This window comes from Rhinatrema bivittatum, chromosome 3, assembly GCF_901001135.1.
Source record: "Rhinatrema bivittatum chromosome 3, aRhiBiv1.1, whole genome shotgun sequence".
NCBI lineage: Eukaryota > Metazoa > Chordata > Amphibia > Gymnophiona > Rhinatrematidae > Rhinatrema > Rhinatrema bivittatum.
Genome location: NC_042617.1, coordinates 73,509,598 through 73,533,699, shown reverse-complemented (window position 1 = coordinate 73,533,699; position 24,102 = coordinate 73,509,598). Strand labels below are relative to the sequence as shown.

General features: G+C 39.7%; 1 protein-coding gene across 2 annotated transcripts in view; it reads right to left on the bottom strand.

The window, feature by feature from the left end:
- Nucleotides 1-24,102, bottom strand: part of TTC7A (tetratricopeptide repeat domain 7A) — a 523,501-nt gene that overhangs the window by 410,406 nt on the left and 88,993 nt on the right. For both annotated transcript variants that reach the window (XM_029593372.1, XM_029593373.1), the window contains exons 7-8: nucleotides 10,260-10,420; nucleotides 9,571-9,634 (exon numbers count right to left, since the gene is read on the bottom strand). In XM_029593372.1, coding sequence (XP_029449232.1) covers nucleotides 9,571-9,634; nucleotides 10,260-10,420 — 225 coding nt within the window. The remainder of the gene's footprint in view (nucleotides 1-9,570; nucleotides 9,635-10,259; nucleotides 10,421-24,102) is intronic.

Sequence of the window (24,102 nt, the reverse complement as noted above, 5' to 3'; positions counted from 1 at the left end):
TTGTTCTAATTCTCTAGTCACCGAATTAAAAAAAAAAATAAAAAAAAAATCAGATTCATCTGACACAACCATGGTAAAACCATATTGCTTTAGACCCTGCAACCCACTGCACAAATGATAATTCTCTCTCTTTCCCTTCAGGAGTTTCCATTAATTTTCCCACCACAGAGGTAAGGCTATCCAGCCTGTAGTTTACAGCTTCCTCTTTGCAACCATTTTTGTGAAGCGGGACCACAAACTGGTGGTACCACTCCTGTCTTCAAGATCTACTGAACAGGTCCTTCAGCAGACTCGCAGGCACTTTTCTAAACTCTTTTAGTATCCTGGGTTTAACTCATCAGGCCTCATGACCTTGTCCACTTTCAGTTTTGTTATTTCCACCCACACTCTGTCAGTGGGGATGTATCTACCCCACTCCATCCGTACTCTTGTCAACCAGTAAAAGTCCCCTGCCATCATCATCTTTACCGAGCACCGAACTGAAGTGCTGGTTTAATATTTCTATTTCTTCATCTTTCTCCACACACTGCTTCTTGTCTTCAGTCTTACAATACTGCTTCTGGCCTTCCTCCTTTCTCTGATATGTCTGAAAAATATTTTGTCACCTCTCTTTACCTCTCTTGAGATACTTTCTTTCACTTCACTCCAATTTTCAAATGGAATCTATGTGTACTTTCCCTTTGAAAATTATCCCACCAAATCTACCCGCCCACATTTATACCTGCTAATTTGCACACAGAGATTTTTCTGGAAATATTGAAATGCATATACCAATAAATTTTCAACCCTCTTCAACCCCAAAGGTCCAAGTACACCTCCTCTCAACTCGGATAAAATTACATACATGCAGGACACAGATGCATAAGTTTACCCATACATCAGGCAGGCAATTTTGTAAGAGGCCATTCCTGTGGATAAAGCAGGGGAATTTTCAAAGGGACTTCTGCGAGTAAAACAGCATTTTACGTGCAGAAATTGTCTTTTACAAAACTGCCCACCTGATACACAAGTAAACTTGCACGCATGTATCTGTCACGTCAACATGTAAGCTTACCCAAACTGAGCAGAGACATTCCTGGATGCAGAGATGGGGAGGAGTTTAGATTTAAGTACATACATTTGGATATTAAAAAGTATACATGTAAATCCAAGGTTAATGTTATTACTATGGTGTACAGGGGTCTTCTGGAGTTAGTGAGGGATGAGTCTCTGGTACATAGTCTGATATATATATAAATGGAACATTGAACTGAATTTGTTTGGATGAAGAGGATACTGAGTTACTATGGTTGGAGGTGTTTAATATTTCTATTTGTCAGAAAAGGGTAGGACTTTTGCACCACACTTACTTGTATCCTACTCTGTTTCTGAACGCAAACTCTGGCTACGATGCTAAGTGCGGACGTTGGGGATCCCATTTGCACGTGTGGTGGACTTGCCCCTAATTGCAAGATTTCTGGATGGTAGTTCTGGAGGAAATTTCATGTCATTGCTTTTGATATTCCTGCTTCCTCAGAGGTGGCATTACTGGGGTCCTGGAAGACTGTTTGTTTGGGAAGTAGGCAGCAGTTGTTAGTGAATAAGACATTACTGGCTGCAAGGTTTACAATTGCTTAATTTTGGAAAGGGTTGCCTTCTCTGGAGAACCTGAGGAAGTAGCTTTTCAAGACAGTTTGCATTAAGAAAATGACACTTTCTCAAAAGGAAAAGTGGGCTATACAATTCTGTGTGGGGTAGGTTCTGGTCTTATTATTTGGAACATTATAAAACTGACTTCTCACAGTATAAAGTTCATTTGCTGCTGTTTTGTACTGTTGGACTTATAAACGTTGTTTATTTTTATTTATGGGATTTAGATTCTGCTTTTTCAGGTACTTGAAAGTAGATTACATTCAGATATTATAGATATTTATGTCCCTAGAGGGCTCACAACCTAAGGGGGGCATTCACTAAGCTGCCCTTATTTTTCCCTAAGGGAATATCACGTGACGGGGAGAAAAGCTGGATGGTGCCATTTTGGAAAAATGTCACCGCCACCCAGGCTCAAAGTCTAGGGGTGCTCCAGGCTCCCACTGGATCACCGATGACATTTCAAGTAAGGGAGAATCAAGGGATGGGATAGGATGGTGAGTGGTGGTCAGGGTCCTCTAGACCACCAGGGTGTCTATGTGAAAGGGTGGATCGGGGGGGGGGGGGGGGGCATTTTTTCCTAAAAGGGAGGAGCCAAGAGGATGCTGGGGGTCTTGGCCTCTTGGGGCTGGATCATTTTGTGAAGGACTGGGTTTGGGGTTTCGCAGTCCCTTCACAGAGTGTTTTCTTAAATTTATGACAGACTGCCTGCAACAGAGGCGGTGATGGGTGAAGAGAAGGTCTAAGCAGAGCTCTGAGGATTTCACATTACTTGTCAGGGGTGCTCTTGGGGCCGAGTGGCCCCTTTAAGGCTAGGCCATGAGTGCATTGGGACGTGCATTAATATCCCGATGTACTCGCAGGAAATTAGCTGCAATTCCTCAGTCGTAGCTAATTTCTAGTCAAATAACGCTACTTGTAAATTTTCGGGCAAGCCACATTATTTGATTAGCATAGTTTGGAGTAGTAATTAGCTCATTAGCATGCATCTGCATGCTAATTAACTCATTTTAATACACTCTGTGCTGGGGCTCAGATAACAGGAAATATTCCAAATATCTTGAGTTATCCCTGCGTTAAGCCAGTCAGTGTGTGAAAAACAGCATTTTTCCTGTGATAAATGGCCTAACATAGCTTAGCGAATGAGTCAATGGAAGGTGAAATGACTTAAAAGCATTCATAACTGCGAGACAACCCCGCAAGCAGCTTCACTCACACCTGAGGGCCACATGGCTGGAAGCCGCTATGTCTGCCTTCTCTGGGTTCCTCTCTTAGGTGCATGCACGCCAGTTGATAAGAGCCCCGTGGCAGGAAAGCAGAGAGGCGTGGAGATGACGTTAGTGTCAGCTGGGTATTTAAACCCCAGCCGCATTTCCAGCCGACGCCTTAGCAACGAGTCTTCTTGCCAAGCCTTACCTGCCTCGCACAGCCTGACAAGCCTTGCCTTCCTAGTCCTTGGTCTTTCCTAGGAGCCTTTGTTGTGCCTTGTCTTGTTATCTTGCCTCGTCTGGTCCCTCAGTGTCCTGCCTTGCCTCTTCTAGTTTTCTTGTCCTCACTTCCGGTCCTGACCCCTGCATTGAACTCTACTGTGTCTTGTCCATGTGCGCCTACTGATGGTGTCAGCCTAGTGGTTTGCCAGTAGGTGGTGCCAATCGTACTTCAGTTCAAGGGCTCACATCTCGTGACAAATGTTTAGCTGTCAGTGAAGGGACCAATCGTTAGGCAGTGAAGTGAATAAATGAATGTTTCATACCAGTACAGCTCTCGGCTGTATCATCATTTACTATGCAAGCCAGTGGGAGAACCTTCTGCTGGCTTACACTGGCCCTTCTGGATGTTAGGTTAAGGGTTGGGGATGGGAAAGTTGAGGGTGTGGGATGGATTGGAGGAAATAGAGAGAGGGGGCTGGCTCGGCCTACAAGAATTTATATTTTGAGGATCAGGAGGGGAGTGAGCTCCTCTGTGGTAACACAAAATTATTTTGTGATTGCGAAGAAGGGGGGGCTTCTTGGTGGGTGCTCTCTCCTTGCGTAATTTTTGGAGTTTTTTATTGGCAATTATCTGGCTAAGTTTAGGACTAAGTTTTTTGTATCCAGAGTTAGCCAGTTAAATTTAAGTTCTGCCCCTTTTTAATCCAGCTAAGATTTAGCCATATAGTGACTTGAACACAGCCATTCAATAGGGAGGGAAATTTAAAACACAGGGTTTGTCTGGCCAAGTCCTGAACTTTGCTGGACAAAGCCCTTTGAATATTAACATCAGAACATCTATAGTGGCTGGAGGAAAGAAATGAAGAATTATAACAGGTGGTCATTTTGGTGGAATAATTCTGCATGGCAGTGCATGGCAGTGCATGGTGGTCATTTTGGTGCATGGCAGTGCATGGTGGTCATTTTGGTGGAATAATTCTGCATGGCAGTGCAGTTACAATCCCAGATGGATGGCACAGGGGTATCCTACATGAAGCAGCAGTTGCAACCCTAACAACTGCTGGGCAGACTAGATGGAACTTTTTGGTCTTTATCGGTCATCATTTACTATGTTGCTAAATGCTTAATACACAGTTCCTTATATGTGTGTGACATGCACACAGGGACATACGAGAGATCCAGTATGTGATCTCATGTCACCTGTTCTTAGAAAACAGCTGTATTTGTGAGTCTTGCAGAAGTGATCCTTTCAATCATGCTGTCTGATAGTAGGATGCTTGCGATTGTAATGGAGGCAGAATGTGACTCTTGAAACAGAACCTGATATGCCTCAGTTACTGGAATGCAGGGTGGAGATTTAGGAGGAAGGACACTTAGGTCATGAACTAGACAAGGTCCCTGCAGGATGTGAATTCACTTAAGAAACTACTACTACGCTCAACAGAAGGCTTGGGGTAACCTGCATGGAACGGTAGCTACCGCTACCCGAAAAAAACTTGCTAGATGGCCCATTTTTGTCTTTATCTGCTGTCATTTAACCATGTTACTACGCAGAAGGAAGTTGTGTAGAAGCAGGAAGTCAATGCCATTGTATTGTAGCCAGAAACCACAGTTGAATTAATGTGGTAGACCAACTGCGTTGAAGGACCATCCACAACTGAAACAAACACATGAGGCTGAAAATTGGGACCTTGAAGCAAATATATGAGCCTTCTTCCACCTCTCCCACCTGTCTTAGAAACTGAGGAAGATATATCTAATTAAAAATAAAATTGAGAGGATTAAGATAACATTATACAGTTATCCTCTTCTTGACACACACACACACACACACACCTTCTGCGCCCCTTGCAAAGACCACTGGATCTGCTTACTTACATTTTATACAGACAGGCACTTCTTTTTCCTTACTGGAAATTGAGCTGCTTCAAATGGACTGGCTGTTATGAAATACCAGATGAGGCAGTGAATTTATGGCAGCATACTCTAGTCAATGTTTTGGAGTCTATGGTTTTTGAAAAGGCCATCTCAAAGAACTGCTTACACAGGATCCCAAGGTTTACCTCAGAGGTTAAGGCTGCCAAGAGTCTACTGCGTGGTACCGAAAGGGGTTGGTGCAAGACAGATTTCTGATAAGGCATTCTGATTAGGCTTATCTTGAGAAATATAGGCTTTGCATTGAGAAGGCAAAGAGACAGTTACATTCTTTTCAGATTCAGTCTATGATTAACCATCCAAATGAATTGTTTAGGACTGTGAAATAATTGACAAGTGAGGTTCCTCCAGATTCTCATGATGGCCCTCACCCTCAGTAGTATTTTTTGCTAACTTTTTTCTTTGAAAAGTATCTCATCTGTGCCAATTGAAGGTCACCGGTTGACCCCGATGATAAAAGCTGGAAACAAATTTTCTTTGGTACCTGCAGAGGAAGTTCAACAACTTATCTCCTTTTCCAACTGTTGTATTCAAAATGCTTTGATCAGATTGATGATTTTCCCTTAAATTTAATCAATACCTCTTTATCAACTAGTATTTTACTTTTTTCCTTGAAGCAGGCATCTGTCCATCCCATTCTCAAAGGCTCAGCATTAGACCCTTCCCTCCCCACTAACTACTACCCTATTTCAATCCTTCCTTTTTTATCAAAGCTTATTGAAAAGGCAATGTTTAAATAGCTCCAAAAGTTTTGGGATTTTTACCACATTCTTTTAACTGATTTTAAATTTAGATTCTACCCCTTTCACAGTACTGAAATCTTATTTGTTGCTTTCAAGCTTAGACATTTTGTTCTTGGATATTCCTCTTGTGTTTGACACACTGCATCATGCAATTTTATTATCTTGATTAACAAGCTTTGGTGCTTCGAATGTTTACTTCTTTCTTGACTAATCACTCACAAAGAATTTTAATTGGCACCAAATTCTCTTCACTTTTTCCATTAAATACTGGAGCCACAAGGCTTGGCCCTATCGATATCTGTTTCTTCCCTCTGCAAGGTGGTGCCCAATCTTGATGTAGGATACCATCTTTATGTGGATATCCAGTTTTTTGTTTTTTTTGTGGGGGGTTTTTATGTTTTTATTACTGCCTCATTTTCTACCTTTTTTTTTTTTTAATGCCTTTTCTAAATTATCACAATGTTTATCTACCATTAAAAGTTGGTGGACCAATAATAAGCTGACTATAAACATTGAAAAGAAGCAGGTTTTGGTTTGTGGTATATGTAGGTCAGATGATTTTTCTAATATTTTTCAGTCTGAGGATCATCAAATACTGATCCTTCAACAGGTTTGCAATCTAGGTGTTATTTTGGATGCATCTTTGTCTCTGTGCACAGGTTGAGAGTGTAATAAAGAGTGCCTTTTTCAAACTGCATCATCTTCTGCAAAAGGTCAGTTTTTCAGGCTATTGGTTTTACTCCTTTAAATTATTCCAATTTCAAACAGGTTTACTGTTTGTAATCATTAGAGCCTTACAATTAATTCTGAATGATGCTGCTAGGGTGCTAAATGGAACAAAAATAAGGAACTATCAGGCCGATACAGTAAGGAGTGGTAGGAAGAGCTGCGTTAGTGCCAGGCGCACCCGCGTTTGCCGCACGCACAGTCCGGCTCACCTACCGCTCGATACTGTATGTAAATAGCTTGCAAATGCAAGCTGCAACCAAGAAGCATCCATGAAGCGTTAGGCCCGCGCAACCCATTTTACCGTATAGAGCGCTATACAGTATCCTGGGTGCGCTGGCCTAACGCTTCACGGACACGCTGGTATCTGTCATTTCAAATGTCATTTCAAATGACTTCCACCAGGTCTCTGAGATGTCAATTATGTCTACCTCTTCATTCAGTACTATACACTCTCTTTCCCATCTTACTTCTTATACTTCTGGAATTGGCATATAGACATTTCAAAGTATGTTTTGTTAGAATTAAGAACCTGCTTATTTGTTGAATCTTTGTACTGGATAAATAATCAAAATATATCCTGTCGGAGTTATTTATTCAATGGTGTTATCTTTCTCTTTTATCAGGGTTTAGATTATGATCTAATTCTGTTTTGAATATAAACTACGCTAAAATACAGATCATCATTGGGGGTTCACAAAAACTCTCTCAATAAGGAACGGCAGCAGAACCTGGAAACCGTTCTTGTTATTGTCCTTTGTAATTTTATTTTACTGTTATTAGAACTATTATGTAATTTTTTTTTCTCTGTTCTATTATTTTAATCATTTTGTGGGCCAATATTCAAAGGTCTTGTCCTGCTAATTTTGGGAGTTAGCTGGACAAACCTTGCTGTTTGAAATTCTGTCCCCTTCTCTCCCCACCACTGACTGGCTACATTTTGTCTGGGCAAATCATAGCCTGCAATAAATTTTGCCAGACAAAGAGAGGCAGCTTTGGGGGTATTCCTGGGTATAGTTAAACTCTGCATTAGCCAGCCAAAATTACCCAGCTAACTCTAGTCAACCACAAAGAACCTAGTTAGCTGGTCAACTTTGTTAAGTTAGACCAGATACTCAGCCCAAACTTATCCAGGATGAATACCTGGATAAAGTAAACCAGACAAAGTTGTCCGGTTATGTTTATCCATATACAGCCAGCTGTATATCTGCCTCTTTGGAAACATATATAGAAATTGCCATGCCAATAAAGTTTCCTGATTCTCTATCCAAATCTAGGATTCTATCTTTGTATCAGATAGGAATTCTCCTCCACTTGCAATCATATGACCCTCTAATGTATTCTTTTCTAAATACCATATGTATTTGAGTCTGAACCACAAAATTCACATCCAAGCAGTGACGGTGAGAGACTGCAGATTGTTTCCAATTCTGATTACACAGAAACAATCTTCAACCTGATTGGTTCCCTGACAGAAGTTCTAGAGGACTGGGAACCAATCTGTCTCAGCCAAGACTCTTCCAGCTGATGTGTTTGGCAGACTCTGGGGGGACACTGGCAGCACTAGCTTATGACTTCCTGGTGGTTGCACCACTGTCTAGAATGGGTATCTCTGAAGTGAAGTCAATTTCAGAAATTTGCAATATAGCTGTTCACATAGTCACAATTCAAGTACGCTATATCATGCATTTTTACCATCACATAATTTGTGTCACAAAAGAATGAAAAAGAAAAGAAGAAAACAACTGTGCAAAAGACCATTTGACAATAAAATGCAATAAAAAATACTGGGCATGACCCTCCAAACACTGAAGTTAGAAAAAGCCACCTTTTACTGGCATCCTATCAGAATCAGAAATGTACCTTTAATTATGTTGCCTAAAGCAGCAAGTAATAACTCCCTAGAACCTTACAGAATAATTAGCAGGGTTATTCCCAGTTATGTTACCCATCTGTATCAACTCTTATTTCTTCCATTACCAGATTGCCTCTACTATTGTCCAATACCCGAAATGTGCACATATTTACCTAGTTATGAACAAATTTGAGTGAATTATTTCAAAATTGCTCAGATTTCCACCTGGTTGAAAGTGGGTTTTTGTCTGTCCAAGTAAATTGAAATCAAATATTTACAGATCCAAATGGGTAGGAGGCTCTGTGGAGGTGTTACAGGATACAACATATTCACATGCAGTGAAAGGAGATATTACAGGAAGTGTTCTCTGCTGCCAGCACTATCCCATTCACTGAAACTGACCTGGCATAAAACATCTATGGAAAAAGACAACAAAGCATGAATCCCCAAAGGATACTTTCTGACCTTCAAGGAGAAAGATGAGGATGGAGGGAGAAGTATTTATTTATTTCTATTTACCCCCCATCTGAATGGCATGGTACACTCCCAGTTATATAACTGGCATACAAGTAACACAAACTTTAAAATATATCGTAAAGCAAAACAGATTAAGTAATCTTACAAAAACTAGCACTAAACTAAGATCAATAAAATACAGCAGTGGAGTTTAAATATTTTAAATAAATAAATGATATACCATCACATGTAAAAGACTTAGTGAGGCCAATCAACAGTGCAGCGAGGGACTGCTACATGTTTATGTACAAGCCTTCTTATGAAGCCCTGCTGTCAGACGTTCGTCAGACTTCACAAAATTCTATGTGAAATGTCATCTTCTGTATCAGGTCACCAAAAGGCTTCAAAAATCTGGTTGTGCCTACGGTATCTGAAAGCAATCCGCTTTGAAGTGCCGAAAAGTGGATTATAAATCAAATAATGCAAAAAATTATTAGACGCTCACCTAAAAATAACATTATTATAGAAGCCTCCGCAATGTAGTCTTGAACGCTTACCGAATTGTAAAAAATAAATACAAAAATAAATAATAAGAAAATCCTTTTTTAAATGTAATATACTGTATAAGAAGAAGAATAAACTGGTCTTTTAGAGGAAGGAACTTGTCCAATTGCACAGCATTGTAATCTAGCTAGCTTGAATGCCTACAAACAGGTGAGCAATGTTAACAGGTCTGAAAAGATTTCAACAGACTAAAAAAAATGAACACTTATGAGAACGCCGTGCTCTGACTTACCATGGATTCACTGATTAAGAGGAGGAGAAGGGCCTCTTCGATGTTGTCCTGAGGGCAGTATAGGCTGAAAGCAGCAAATAAGAAAATTAGGTCAAGTAGCGAGCATGCCATGGGTTTTTCTACTTTCGTGTCACAGAGAAGAGCAGGAAGCGGAAGCCTCTCATGCATGATTCATGGGCTACGTAATACCTTCCCTTCAGGTCCACACAATGAAAGGCTGTTTAGTGTACATTAAGCCAGGCATCACAAACTTGGAATTGATTATTTGGTGGGGAGGGCAGGGAAAGGAAGAAGTAATTTACCCAAATATTTTTACCTCAAGTACTCCGTGGCTAATTTCCAACAAGAAACTATCCATGTATCTTGCATCTTTTATTTACCCAGATGAGATGTTAAAATAGCACAGTTTGTGCGAAGTACACACGCTGTTATCTTCCCTAATCCAAACACGCCCCCTTGGGAATGCCTGACTGAACATACGTGTACTATGGAAACCCACGCCAGATTTTTAGCCTGGCAGAGAAGGGCAATTTACCTGAGTAAATAAATAGCTTTGAAAATTATGATCTGTGAAACTTTTTTTTTTTTTTTTTAAAGCATTCTTAGTTTATGGGCGTCAGGAAATTTGCCCTCCCGATGAGGAAGAACAAAGCCCGCCCAACCTAATGGAAAAAAAGAAGCATTCTTACTTTTCTCCAGAATGAACCTGTGGTTTTCGTCGAGGAGTGCTGCTAATGAAAGAATTCTCCTCTTTGCTCATAAACTCTGATAGAGGTTCCTCTTTAGGGCTCCAGTAGCAGCCGTGGCTCAAGGAATGAAGGAGAACTTCGGCCAGGTGCTTAGCTGCTTCCTGGCAAGGAAAGCAAAGGAGGATTAGAAACGCTGTCCATGGGTAGCTCCTGCTCAGGTCCTCCTTTTAGTTCTTTTCTTTACCTTCACAACACCACGAGGATGAAGATCCTGGGTACATCTATTTACAGGGCATTCCTTCTGACAGGAAGTTAACAAAATCCTTAAAAGACAACTGCCCTCCCATACTAACTGAAGTCTTTCAGTAGCAGTAATTAGAATATCAAAGATGCAAATACCATGGAAATAAAAAAAACAAACAAAAAACCCACTAAAATGATGCATTCCACCATGCCATGATCTTCCATCACCGTGCCGGCTCAGGACCAACTAAACTCAATAATACACCTAAGTAATCTTCAAAAAACCCCATCTTTCATTTTTAAAGAATGCTGGGGAGTTGCTGGCTGTCATGGTACCTGTGGGTACCAATGACACAGGAAGGTGCAGGAGACGGAAATCCAGAACCTCCAGGCTTACATTCTCAGAAATGTTCCACGTGCAGGACCACAGAGGCAGGCTGAGCTCCAGAGTCTCAATGCAAAGATGCGACGATGGTGCAAATAAGAGGGCTTTAGATTTGTTAGGAACTGGGGAAGGGGAAGCCTGCTCCGATGGGATGGCTCTACCCAGCTGCTGGCAGTAACATTAAAAAAAAAAAAAAAAAGATACAGCAGCTTTTTAAACTAGCTCATGGGGGAAAGCTGATAGTTGCTCAGAAATGCTTGGTTTGGAAGGAATTACCTTCCAAGGATACTTCCAAAACAAATGAGTTCAAATATCCCAGAAGAAAGGTTGTGGTTAAAGTTGAAGTAGCCCAGAGAGATGTAGATAAAGAGCACACAGATGGGAATGACTCCACACCTCCTGTATCTTCTGCTAATAAGCAAGTTATGAATACAAAGAGAACAAAAAATACAAATAAAAACCATACTTTAATGTGTCTGAATAGTAAGACTGAAGAGTTAGAATCGCAATGACAGAGAGGAGCACCCGGGAGGAGGTGTGGTGCTTTATGTCCAGGATGGCATAGAGTCCAACAGGATAAACATCCTGCATGAGACTAAATACAAACTTGAATCTTTATGGGTAGAAATCCCTTGTGTGTCGGGGAAGACTATAGTGATAGGAGTATACTACCGTCCACCTGGTCAAGATGGTGAGACGGACAGTGAAATGCTAAGAGAAATTAGGGAAGCTAACCAAATTGGTAGTGCAGTAATAATGGGAGACTTCAATTACCCCAATATTGACTGGGTAAATGTATCATCGGGACACGCTAGAGAGATAACGTTCCTGGATGGAATAAATGATAGCTTTATGGAGCAATTGGTTCAGGAACCGACGAGAGAGGGAGCAATTTTAGATCTAATTCTCAGTGGAGCACAGAACTTGGTGAGAGAGGTAATGGTGGTGGGGCCGCTTGGCAATAGTGTTCATAATATGATCAAATTTGATTTAATGACTGGAAGAGGAACAGTGTGCAAATCCAAGGCTCTCGTGCTAAACTTTCAAAAGGGAAACTTTGATAAAATGAGAAAAATTGTTAGAAAAAAAAAAAACTGAAAGGAGCAGCTACAAAAGTAAAAAAATGTCCAAGAGGCATGGTCATTTTTAAAAAATACCATTCTAGAAGCACAGTCTAGATGTATTCCACACATTAAGAAAGGTGGAAAGAAGACAAAACAATTACCGGCATGATTAAAAGGGGAGTTGAAAGAAGCTATTTTAGCCAAAAGATCTTCATTCAAAAATTGGAAGAAGGATCCAACAGAAGAAAATAGGATAATACATAAACGTTGGCAAGTTAAATGTAAGACATTGATAAGACAGGCTAAGAGAGAATTTGAAAAGAAGTTGGCTGTAGAGGCAAAAACTCACAGTAAAAACTTTTTAAAATATATCCGAAGCAGAAAGCCTGTGAGGGAGTCAGTTGGACCGTTAGATGATCGAGGGGTTAAAGGGGCACTTAGAGAAGATAAGGCCATCGCAGAAAGATTAAATGATTTCTTTGCTTTGGTGTTTACTGAAAAAGATGTTGGGGAGGTAGCCGTAATGGAGAAGGTTTTCATGGATAATGATTCAGATGGACTGAATCAAATCATGGTGAACCTAGAAGATGTGGTAGGCCTGACTGACAAACTGAAGAGTAGTAAATCACCTGGACCGGATGGTATACACCCCAGAGTTCTGAAGGAACTAGAAAATGAAATTTCAGACCTATTAGTAAAAATTTGTAACCTATCGTTAAAATCATCCATTGTACCTGAAGACTGGAGGATAGCAAATGTAACATCAATATTTAAAAAGGGCTCCAGGGGCGATCCGGGAAACTACAGACCGGTTAGCCTGACTTCAGTGCCAGGAAAAATAGTGGAAAATGTTCTAAACATCAAAATCACAGAACATATAGAAAGACATGGTTTAATGGAAAAAAGTCAGCATGGCTTTACCCAGGGCAAGTCTTGCCTCACAAATCTGCTTCACTTTTTTGAAGGAGTTAATAAACACGTGGATAAAGGTGAACCGGTAGATGTAATATACTTGGATTTTCAGAAGGCGTTTGACAAAGTTCCTCATGAGAGGCTTCTAGGAAAAGTAAAAAGTCATGGGATAGGTGGCGATGTCCTTTCGTGATTGCAAACTGGCTAAAAGACAGGAAACAGAGAGTAGGATTAAATGGACAATTTTCTCAGTGGAAGAGAGTGGACAGTGGAGTGCCTCAGGGATCTGTATTGGGACCCTTACTTTTCAATATATTTATAAATGATCTGGAAAGAAATACAACGAGTGAGATAATCAAATTTGCAGATGACACAAAATTGTTCAGAGTAGTTAAATCACAAGTAGATTAATATAAATTGCAGGAAGACCTTGTGAGACTGGAAAATTGGGCATCCAAATGGCAGATGAAATTTAATGTGGATAAGTGCAAGGTGATGCATATAGGGAAAAATAACCCATGCTATAATTACACAATGTTGGGTTCCATATTAGGTGCTACAACCCAAGAAAGAGATCTAGGCATCATAGTGGATAACACATTGAAATAGTCGGTTCAGTGTGCTGCGGAAGTCAAAAAAGCAAACAGAATGTTGGGAATTATTAGAAAGGGAATGGTGAATAAAACGGAAAATGTCATAATGCCTCTGTATCACTCCATGGTAAGACCGCACCTTGAATACTGTGTACAATTCTGGTCGCCGCATCTCAAAAAAGATATAATTGCGATGGAGAAGGTACAGAGAAGGGCTACCAAAATGATAAGGGGAATGGAACAGCTCCCCTATGAGGAAAGACTAAAGAGGTTACGACTTTTCAGCTTGGAGAAAAGACAGCTGAGGGGGGATATGATAGAGATGTTTAAAATTATGAGAGGTCTAGAACAGGTAGATGTGAATCGGTTATTTACTCTTGGATAGTAGAAAGACTAGGGGCACTCCATGAAGTTAGCATTGGGCACATTTAAAACTAATCGGAGAAAGTTCTTTTTTACTCAACGCACAATTAAACTCTGGAATTTGTTGCCATAGGATGTGGTTAGTGCAGTTAGTATAGCGGTGTTTAAAAAAAATTGGATAAGTTCTTGGAGGAGAAGTCCATTACCTTGGAGAATAGCCACTGCCAGTAGCAATGGTAACATGGAATAGACTTAGTTTTTGGGTACTTGCCAGGTTCTTATGGCCTGGATTGGCCATTGTTGGAAACAGGATGCTGGGCTTGATGGACCCTTGGTCTGACCCAGTATGGCATTTTCTTATGGCATTATATGAAGATACAAGTTGTGCTCATAAATTAAAAAGCCCCTGGCAGAATTTGTAAGATGTGTAGCATTTTAAGAAAACATGAGTGATCAGACAAAACATCTATTATTTGTGTGTTTCAAATTAAACTACTATGCATCACAGAATAGCACAATCATTAAACAAGCCATAGCAATAAAGGAAATAAAATGATCATGTTCAAAAGTTTAGATACCCTTAGTTCTTAATACCATGTATTGCCCCGTCTTGCATCAGTGACGGCTTGTAGTCCTTTTGTAATAGTCGTGAATGAGTTCCTTTATTTCCTCAAGTTGTAAAGTTGCCCATTCCTCTTGGCAAAACATCTCCAGATCCTGTGAATTCTTTGGTTGTCTACCATGAACTGCATGTTTGAGTTCTCCCCCAAAGTGGCTCGATGATGAAGGTCACGAGACTGTGATGGCCTCTCCAGAACCTTCACTTTCTTCTGCTGCAGCCACTGAAGAGTCGATTTGGTCCTATGTTTCAGATTATTGTCAAGTTGCAAAGTCCAAGTGTGCCGTATGACTGATATATGTAAATCTTCCTCCAATATTTTTTGATAAGATGCTGCATTCATTTTGCCATTTATTTTAACTAAATTCCCGCTGCTACTGTATCTTGCTCACTTCCAGAGCAGCAGAGATCTATCTCCATGCTTCACAGTAGGGATGGTGTTGACTCTTCTCCAAACATAGCATTTATGGTTGTGACTGTAATTTTGGTCTCATAACTAGGGATGTGAATCATTTTTCTGACGATTGAAAATATCATACGATATTTTCAAAGTCGTCAGAAATCGGGAGCTCCCTGAAACAGATAGGAAAACCCCACAAAATTGTTCGTGGGGTTCTCTTATCGTTTTGGGGGAGGGCGGGAAAAATGGCAAACAGAAACAACCCCTAAACCCACCATGACCCTTTAAAACAGCTCCCTTAGCTTCCCCCACCCTCCCTAACCCCCCCCCCCAAAAAAAAAAAAGTTTTAAAATTACCTGGTGCTTCCGGGAGCGATCTCCCACTCTCGGGCCGTCGGCTGCCACTAATAAAAATGGCGCTGATGGCCCTTTGCCCTTACCATGTGACAGGGTTTCTGTGCCATTGGACGGCCCCTGTCAATAGCACATTGGATGGCCCACGCCATTTTTAAAGATCTCTACTCATAACTCCAAATTATTTTGTTCCAGAAGTTTTAAGATGTATTGTATTGTAAGCAGGCTGTTTTGTGGCATTAGTGCAACAATGGCTTTTTTCTGGCAACTCTACTATGCAGCCCGTTTTCGTTCAAGTACCTCCTTATTGTGCATGCTGAAACACCCACACCACTTTGCTTCAGAGAAGCCTGTATTTCAGTAGAAGTTGCTTGTGGCTTTTTCTTTGCATCCAAACAAATTTTCTTGGCAATTGTCTCTGAAATCTTGGTCTACCTGACCATGGCATGGTATTAACAGAACCCATAATTTTCCATTTCTTGATCAGAGTTTGAACAGCACTGACTGGCATTTTCAAATCTTTGGATCTCTTTTTATATCCTTTTCCTGATTTATAAAGTTGAACTTCTTTTGCTCACAGATCCTTTGACAGTTCAATTTCTTTCCCCATGCTTCAGTAACCATTGAAGTCAGTGCAGCTCTGGATGAAATGTGCAAGAGCTCCTCCACAGCTAAGAAACTCATTGATTATACACAGACACTAATTACAATCAAACAAGGCACAGGTGTGGATACCTACTCTTCGTTGCCATCTCAACCTGTGTATGTGTGTCAATTTGAGTATATATTTTCAGACCAAACATTCAAGGGTATGTAAAATTTTGAAAAAGACCATTTCCTTATTTCATTTATTACTGTGGTTTGTTTAATAATTGTGCTATTCTGTGATGCATAATATTTTAATTTGAAACACATTAAAAATAACAGATGTGTTTTGTCTGATCACTCATGTTTTCTTAAAATGCTGCACATCTCACAAATTCTGCCAGGGGTATGTAAACTTATGATCACAACTGTATAGATATTAAAGGCAACTCAGAGATGTCATAGGAGGAGGATAACCAATGGGACACAGACACCAGGGTATAAATTACATTGACGAAATACAACAAATCAAAATGGTGGTGGGATGGCACTATATGCAAAGGTTGGCATAGAGTCAAGCACAATAAAAATCCTGTAGGAAACAAAATGCAATATGGCATCCTTATGGACAGAAATTATGTATGCAACGTGTAAGAGTATAGCAGTGGGTGTATACTTCTATTCACCTAGCCAAGATGAGTTAACAATGTGAAATGCTAGGAGAAATTAGAAAAGCAAATAAATTTGGCAACACAATAATAATGGGGCATTTCAATGACCCCAGTATTGATTAAGTCAATGGCTCACCAAGACATGCTACAGATATTGGGACAGAAACTTTCAAATGGCGTGCAGACACACATATTTGCTTGTGTGTCAATGCGCACCCATATACGCGGCCATTTTATAACATGCATGCGCATACATACATAAATTAGCCCCGGTATGTGTGACCAGTTTTGCAAGTGGGTGCGCACAGCCACATAAAGTCAGATTTGAGCCGTGCAAGTGGGGGAATTTTATAACAAGTGCACATCCACACCATGACCAGTTTTACCAGTTCATTCATCAGTTTGCCCAGTCTACAGCTAAGTCTCTAAACCCCAGTGGTTCATTAGCCTGCATCGCACCATTTAACCCAGATCCTTAAACACCTGAAAGTTGCCTACAGTTTTATTTAGATGTTCACCTCCTCAATAGCAGAAGTAGTTATGCGGCACTAGAACTGGGCATGCGTCCAAGCAAAAATGTGCTTAATACGCACATCTCTTGGCCCCACCCTGGAATATCCAAGCCATGTCTCTTTTTTGTCTGAAGTGAGACATTCATCCACACGTGGGCACCTTTTAAAATCGGGTTGATGTGTTTGTGTCCTACCTGAGCACACATCTCCCAATTTTGGCCTACGCATCTCTTTAAAATTCACCTTTAAGTTTCTTGATGCCATAAATGACTATATCATATTTCAGCTAGTCATAGAACTGATGAGAGGGGCAACTACTTTAAATCCAGTCCTCAGAGGAATGCACAACTTGTTGCAAGAGATTACTGTGGTGGGGCTGCTTAGCAATAGCAATCATAATGCAATCAAATTTGACATAATCACTGCAAAGACGACACTAAGTACCCAAAGTGAGGCATTCTACTAGTGTGTACTTTCTGTGTAGGGATCTGTAGCAGTTCAGTTTATTTTGTTTTCTAATATGTACCTCCCACTAAAAGATGTATTGGTGCTCGAGAATACAATATTTGCATTCCTGCCTTTTAGTAGACCGGCTGTTTTACTAGGTCAATGTCTCACTGGGATATTCTACAGAGGTTAAGTTTTTAGATTTTATTTATTTAGCTTTCCTTATATTCCACCACCTTCCCAATATGTTTGGTATAGAGTACATAACATCTGCATATAATAAAACAAATACAACATGTAATAAACTACATAGATATAAAAAGATGCCATAAATGACTGTTTCATGGAGCAGCTGGACCTAGAACCAAAAAGAGGGCAACTACTTTAGATTCAGTCCTCACTGGAATGCATGCCCTGCTGCAAAGCGTTAACGTAGTGGGTCCACTAAGTAATAGCGACCACAAAATGAGGAAAATAGGAAAATAGTTAGAAAAAAAAACTGAAAGGTGCAGCTGCAAAGGTTAAAAGTGTTCAGTCATGGACATTGTTTAAAAATACAATCCTAGAAGCACAGTCCAGATGTATTCCACGCATTAAGAAACGTGAAAGGAAAGCAAAACGATTACAGTCTAGTTAAAAGATGAGGTGAAAGAGGCTATTTTAGCCAAAAAAAAACATCCTTCAAAAATTGGAAGAAGGATCCATCTGAAGAAAATAGTAAAAAACATAAGCATTGTCAAGTTAAGTGTAAAACATTGATGACAGGTGAAGAGAAAATTTGAAATAAAGTTGGCCATAGAGGCAAAAACTCATAATAAAACTTTAAAAAATATATCCGAAGCAAGAAACTTGTGAGGGAGTCAGTTGGACCATTAGATAACAGAGGGGTTAAAGGGGCTCTTAGGGAAGATAAGGCCATTGCAGAAAGACTAAATGAATTCTTTGCTTCCGTGTTTACTAATGAGGACATTGGGGAGATACCAGTTCTGGAGATGGTTTTCAAGGGTGATGAGTCAGACGAACTGAACAAAATCACTGTGAGCCTGGAAGATGTAGGAGGCCACATTGACAAACTAAAGAGTAGCAAATCACCTGGACCGGATGGTATGCATCCAAGGGTACTGAAGGAACTCAAAAATGAAATTTCTGATCTATTAGTAAAAATTTGTAACTTATTAAAATCATCCATTGTACCTGAAGACTGGAGGGTGGCCAATGTAACCCCAATATTTAAAAGGGCTCCAGGGGCGATCCAGGTAACTATAGACCAGTGAGCCTGACTTCAAAATTGTAGAGCATATAGAAAGACATGGTTTAATGGAACACAGTCAACATGCATTTACCCAAGGGAAGTCTTGCCTAACAAATCTGCTTCATTTTTTTGAAGGGGTTAATAAACATGTGGATAAAGGTGAAAGATGTAGTGTATTTGGATTTTCAGAAGGCGTTTGACAAAGTCCCTCATGAGAGGCTTCTAAGAAAACTAAAAAGTCATGGGATGGGAGGCAATGTCCTTTCGTGATAACAAACTGGTTAAAAGACAGGAAACAGATAGTAGGATTAAATGGTTAATTTTCTCAGTGGAAAAAGGTAAACAGTGGAGTACCTCAGCAATCTGTACTTGGACCGATGCTTTTCAATCTATATATATATATATATATATATATATATGATCTGGAAAGGAATACGACGAGTGAGGTTATCAAATTTGTGGACGATACAAAATTATTCAGAGTAGTTAAATCACAAACAAATTGTGATACATTACAGGAGGACCTTGCAAGACTGGAAGATTGGGCATTCAAACGGCAGATGAAAATTAATGTGGACAAGTGCAAGGTGTTGCATATAGGGAAAAATAACCCTTGCTGTAGTTACACGATGTTAGGTTCCATATTAGGAACTACTACCCAGGAAAAAGATCTAGGCATCATAGTGGATAATACTTTAAAATAGTCGTCTCAATGTGCTGCAGCAGTCAAAAAAGCAAACAGAATTTTAGGAATTATTAGGAAGGGAATGGTTAATAAAACGGAAAATGTCATAATGCCTCTGTATCGCTCCATGGTGAGACTGCACCTTGAACACTGTGTACAATTCTGGTCGCCGCATCTCAAAAAAGATATAGTTGCAATGGAGAAGGTACAGAGAAGAGCAACTAAAATGATATAGGGGATGGAACAGCTCCCCTATGAGGAAAGGCTGAAGAGGTTAGGGCTGTTCAACTTGGAGAAGAGACAGCTGAGGGGGGATATGATAGAGGTCTTTAAGATCATGAGAGTTCTTGAACGAGTAGAAGTGAATCAGGTGTTTACCCTTTCGGATAATTGGAGGACTAGGGGGCATTCCATGAAGTTAGCAAGAGGCACATTTAAGACTAATGGGAGAAAATTATTTTTCACTCAATGCACAATAAAGCTCTGGAATTTGTTGCCAGAGGATGTGGTTACTGCAGTTAGTGTAGCTGGGTTCAAAAAAGGTTTGGATAAGTTCTTGGAGGAGAAGTCCATTAACTGCTATTAATCAAGTTTACTTAGGGAATAGCCACTGCTATTAATTGCATCAGTAGCATGGGATCTTCCTGGTGTTTGGGTAATTGCCAGGTTCCTGTGGCCTGGTTTGGCCTCTATTGGATGCTGGGCTTGATGGACAGTTGGTCCGACCCAGCATGGCAATTTCTTATGCAAAATTTCACAATCACTGGAGGAGGAAATTAAGTAAAACTACTGCAGTAGAATATAACTTTAAAAGGAGAGACTATGATTGAATGAGGAAATAACTTAGAAAAAACTAAAAGGAGCAGATGCCAAGGCAAAAAGTTTGTATGAGGTGTAGACACTGTTAAAAATACCATCTTGAAAGCCCAGGTAAAGTGTATTCCATGCATTAAAAAAGGTCCGAGGAAGACCAGATGACTGCCAGATAGCTTGATAGGGAGGTGAATGAGGCAGTTAAGCCAATATGACATCATTAAGAAAATGAAAAGCAGATCCAAATGAAGAAAATAGGCAAGAGCAAAAGTGGTAGCAAGTTAGATGTAAAACAGCAGTAAGTCAGGCCAAGAAAAAATTTGAGAAAAAGTTTGCCAGAGAGGCAAAGCTACTAAAACCTTTTTCAAGTACATTTGAAGCAAAAAGCTGGTATGGGAGTCAGTTTGGACTGCTAGATGAGCAAAGGGTAAAATGGGTGCTCAGGAGGACAAGGAAATAGCAGAAAAACTGAAAGAATTATTTGCCTTAGTTTTTATTGAGGAGGATGTTGGGAACACACTCACATGGGAAACATTTGATAGGGAGCAATTAAAACATCTCTTTGATAACGGAGGGTATAATAGATCAAGCCAACAAACTAAAGAACAACAAATCACCAGGACCAGATAGTATTCACCCCAGAGTCCTAAAATAACTCAAACATGAAATAGGGAACCTAGTAATCAGTGACCTATCATTTAAAACAGCCATGATACCTGAGGACTAAAGAGTGGGCCAATGTAAGGCTGATTTTTAAAAAGGGTTCCAGGGTGATCTGGGAAACTATACACCAGTGATGCTGACATTGGTACCATGCAAAATGGTAGAAGATATTATAAAAAAAACAAAATTACTGTCATATAGATAGACGTGACTTAATGGGGGAAGAGTAAACATTTATAAATCCATTAGACTATTTTTGAAGGTGTAAAATATGTAGATAAAGGTAAGCCTGTTGATAGTGTATTTGTATGTTCAGAAGACACTTGACAATGTTCCCAATAGAGAATCTTCAGGAAATTAAAAAGTTATGAGATAGGAGCTAGCCTCTTATTGCAGATTGGTAAGTGGTTAAAAGACAGGAAACTGAGGGTAGAACTAATTGGTCAATTTTCCAAATAGAAAGGGGACATTAGTGGAGTACCACAGGAATTGGTACTGGAACCTGTACTGTTTAAAATACTCAAATGATCAGGAAAAGAGAACAATGAGTAAGGTGATCAAATTTGCACATGACGGCTCAAAATTATTCAAAAAGCAGCAGATTATGAGGAATTGCAGAAGAACCTTGCAAGAATAGGAGACTGGACATCTGAACAGTGAATTAAATTTAAAGTGGAAATGTGAAAAGTGATGCACTTAGGGAAAAATAATCCTCCCAAATATGCCTGCAATTACTGCCAACAATATTAACTGTGCAGTTTGAGTGTAATGCTTCAATTATCAATACTCTAGATTCTATTGTCCCAAAAAAACACTTTCATCAAAACCAAAACCGTAATGCGCCCTGGTTTACTCCACATCTAAAAAAATAAATAAATAAAGAGCTAAGGCACCATGTGCGACACTAGTGTAAATATTCATTACCTGAATGTAAAAAAGCTTATTTTGCTTGCCTAAGCAATTATAGGAAACAAATTGATACTGCAAAAAAAGAATTTTATTCAGATAAAATCCAAGTCTCAAATAGTAATCCTGCGATCTTGTTTAACATGGTTAAATCCTTAACCTCTTTAAAACAGGACATCCTTGATAATGTGGATAACTCTTTTTGTAACAATATTGCTCAACACTTCAAGGAAAAAGATACTAACATCTCAGCTGAATTCTCTCATTTCCCCATTCCTATCTACAACTGCTAGTACTTGGCCTTCTTTTGAAGATATTGACTCTTCAACAACTACACATATACTATTCTAAGATGAGTATCGTCCAGTCCACTCAATCTGTGCTCATGTTACCTCCTAAAGGCTGCATGTGACCATATTTCTTTACAGTTAGCTCAACTGGTTAACCTTTCCCTTAAGTCCCATGTCTTTCCAGATATGTTAAAACAAGCGTCTATATTGCCCATTCCAAAAAAGAAAATTAGAAGTTTAACTGATTTCAACAACTTCCGGCCTATAGCCTCTCTAATATTAGCAAAGATTGTTGAATCTCTGGTATTGCTTCAGCTGACAGAATACATTAATGAGAATGCAATTCTCCACCCGAACCAGCACAGTTTTAGAAAAGGTCACAGTCTAGAGACACTGCTATTGTCATCACTTGACACCATAATTCGAGAATTTGATTCAAACATTGATTGCATTCTAGCCTCACTAGACATATCTGCAGCATTTGACACCCTGGATCACAATATTCTACTCACATGTTTACAATTTATTGGTATTACTGATATGGTTCTTAAATGGTTCACCTCATTTCTGTTCAATCGGCCCCAGCAAGTAAACATTTATTATTTATTTATTTAACATTTTTATATACTGGGATTCATGCAAAATTTGCATATCATCTCGTTTTACATTGTAACTGAAAAACAAGCATGAGAGAATGCTAATTACATAGAACAGGGCATAAAACATGGGACAGAATATGTGGGGAAAAACTTGGAACATAATAGAAGCAACATTGATACATACAGCTCTGAATGGTACACTATTCCGCCAGGTGTACCACAAGGATCATTGATTTCTGCTCTATTATTCAATATTTATTTACTTCCCCTCTGCCATCTCCTGGCAGGCCTTGGCATAGATTTTAAAATCTATGCAGACGATATTCAGTTTTTTTATTCCTTATAGTACATCATGATCCTATACATTATCTATTGTCTCTCTCTATATTGGAACAGCCAATACTTGGTTATCTCATAATTGTTTAAAATTTAACACCTCCAAAACTGAAATCCTATACCTATCCACTATTCCAAACTTCACACCTAAACTGAGTAACCTTATACTAAACGGTCACTCCATTCCCATATCAACTAAAATTCGTAATATTGGTGTCGTATTAGACGTTGAATTATCTAGGTCACAAAACATATCCTCAGTAGTCAAAACCTCTTTTTACAAGATTCTCTTGTTAAAACTGCTAAAACTTCTCTTGTATCCAAATGTTTTTCGTTTAGTCTTGCAGGCTTTAATCCTGACAAGTCTAGACTACTGCAATGCATCAAATCTGGGACTTCCAGCTAATGCCAGATGTCCGTTACAATTAATCCAAACTGTAGCAGCACGTATTCTTGTGAACTTCAGTCATCGAGTACACATAACACCTATCCTCCATTCATTACATTGGCTTCCCGTGCCTCTACGTACACAGTACAAAGTTATTATAATTATTCATAATCTACTATACAACACATCTTCAATATGGTTATGCTCTAGCCTGCGTATTTACCAACCCGGTAGATACCTTCATTTAATGAGCAAAAATTTCCTTGAGGTTCCAACAATCAAATTAGCAAGGCTTGATCTCACTAGAAGGCACACCTTTTCTTTCCAAGGGCCTTCCCTCTAGAACGCCCTTCCTGACTCACTCTGGTTAAAATCTAGCACTAAGGAGTTCAAGAAAAACTTTAAAATTTATCTCTTTACCCTAACTTTCTGACAATGTAGATCTGGTTTATGGTTATCTGTATGAAACATATGAGGTGTGATGTTATTGTTCTCTTACAAGGTAATGTTTTTCCTGTATTATGTACTGTTTTTCTTTTTGTACTACGCTCTATGGGGTGGATTTTAAAATTGTTACGCGCGTAACACTTTTAAACCTGCTCCTGCGTGCTGAGCCTATTTTGCATAGGCCCAGCGACACGCGCAAGCCCTGGGACGCGTGTATGTCCCGGGGCTTGAAAAAAAAGGGGCAGGGCAGTCCAGGGGCAGGACCAAGGCCTCCAGCACAGTGACCGCGCCAGGGGATCGTGCGCTGGCAGGCGTA